The 1,092-nt window shown below is 61.1% G+C and overlaps 1 protein-coding gene across 1 annotated transcript in view; it reads right to left on the bottom strand.

The window, feature by feature from the left end:
* Positions 1–1,058, bottom strand: part of USP39 (ubiquitin specific peptidase 39) — a 1,920-nt gene extending 862 nt beyond the window's left edge. Inside the window, exons 1-4 of the mRNA XM_009882399.1 lie at positions 816–1,058; positions 569–721; positions 241–466; positions 74–151 (exon numbers count right to left, since the gene is read on the bottom strand). Of these exons, the coding sequence (XP_009880701.1) occupies positions 74–151; positions 241–466; positions 569–721; positions 816–1,058 (700 nt within the window). The remainder of the gene's footprint in view (positions 1–73; positions 152–240; positions 467–568; positions 722–815) is intronic.
* Between the last annotated feature and the right edge of the window lie 34 nt (positions 1,059–1,092).

The following is a 1,092-nucleotide window of genomic DNA, read 5'->3' as shown; positions in this document are numbered from 1 at the left end:
GGGGGGGGGGCACCAGGGGGGACGAGTGTCACCCGAGGGGGTGCCCCAAGGGCCTTTGTCACCCTCCACTCACTTTTCTTCTTTTTCTTCGTGCCACCCAGGGCTGAGTGCAGCGCGTTCAGGAACCAGGAGAGGAAGTCCACCCCATCCCCTACAAACCGGAGAGTTGATCAGAACCAGGGTGGGGTGGTCCGGATCCAGCACCACCCCCCACCACCACCATCCCACCCTGCTCCTCACCTTGTTTGGTGATCTGGAAGTTCTTCTTGCTGCAGAGGACCACAGCTTGGAGCATCTCGTGGGGGGAGACGTGAGCTTTGAAGTTCCGGGGGTTCCACAGCTTCCGCATCAGCTCCCCGAAGCGCTGCACCAGCAGGAACATGATGTCCCCGGGCGGCCGCTGGATGCTCTTGTAGTTCTCCTCCTCCAAAAAATAATTCCTCAACGGCGGGACGTTGGATAAAGCCTGTGGGACAGGAACCGTGAAACATCCCCATCAGCCCCAGGGAGGATTGGGGGGGAGGGTTCACCCCAAAAATGAAGCCTGCAGCTCCCCTCCCAGTGATACCTGGAGGACGGCGTTGGCGTAGTCGTTGGCTTTGATGTTGTTGAGCCCCACGATGCCTGGCAGGTACGTGGTGCCATCGTAGGCACGGGAGAGCTTGGCCTGCTTGTCCAGGTTGGTGATCTGCTGTGCGGTGAAGGTGGGCTTCAACACATACTGCAGGAGAGAAATGGCGTCGGAAAAGTCAGGGGGGGACACGGGACACGAAGCTGAACCCCCACTCCAGGGCGGCTCAGCTCCCCTGCCGCACCGTGATGTCCTCCAGCGAGGAGTCGATGATCTCGTAGTTGTCGGGGAGGCAGTAGAACTTGAGGGTGTGGAGGTTGAGGAAGACGTGGTGGCTGAACTGGACACTGTGGATGTAGGCGTGAGACTTCAGCCCGCGGCCTGTGGGGGAGAGGAGGGGGTCAGGGCAGGGGGTGCGGGGCACAAGGAGGGGACGGGAAACCCAGGAGAAGGTGGAGATGGGACAGAAACAATTCCCCACCCGCATCCGGAGGCTGCTCCTGTCCACCCTGAGTGGCCCC

Source organism: Charadrius vociferus, unplaced genomic scaffold (genome assembly GCF_000708025.1).
Source record: "Charadrius vociferus isolate BGI_N301 unplaced genomic scaffold, ASM70802v2 scaffold1363, whole genome shotgun sequence".
Taxonomy (NCBI): domain Eukaryota; kingdom Metazoa; phylum Chordata; class Aves; order Charadriiformes; family Charadriidae; genus Charadrius; species Charadrius vociferus.
This window is presented reverse-complemented; position numbering and strand designations above follow the sequence as displayed.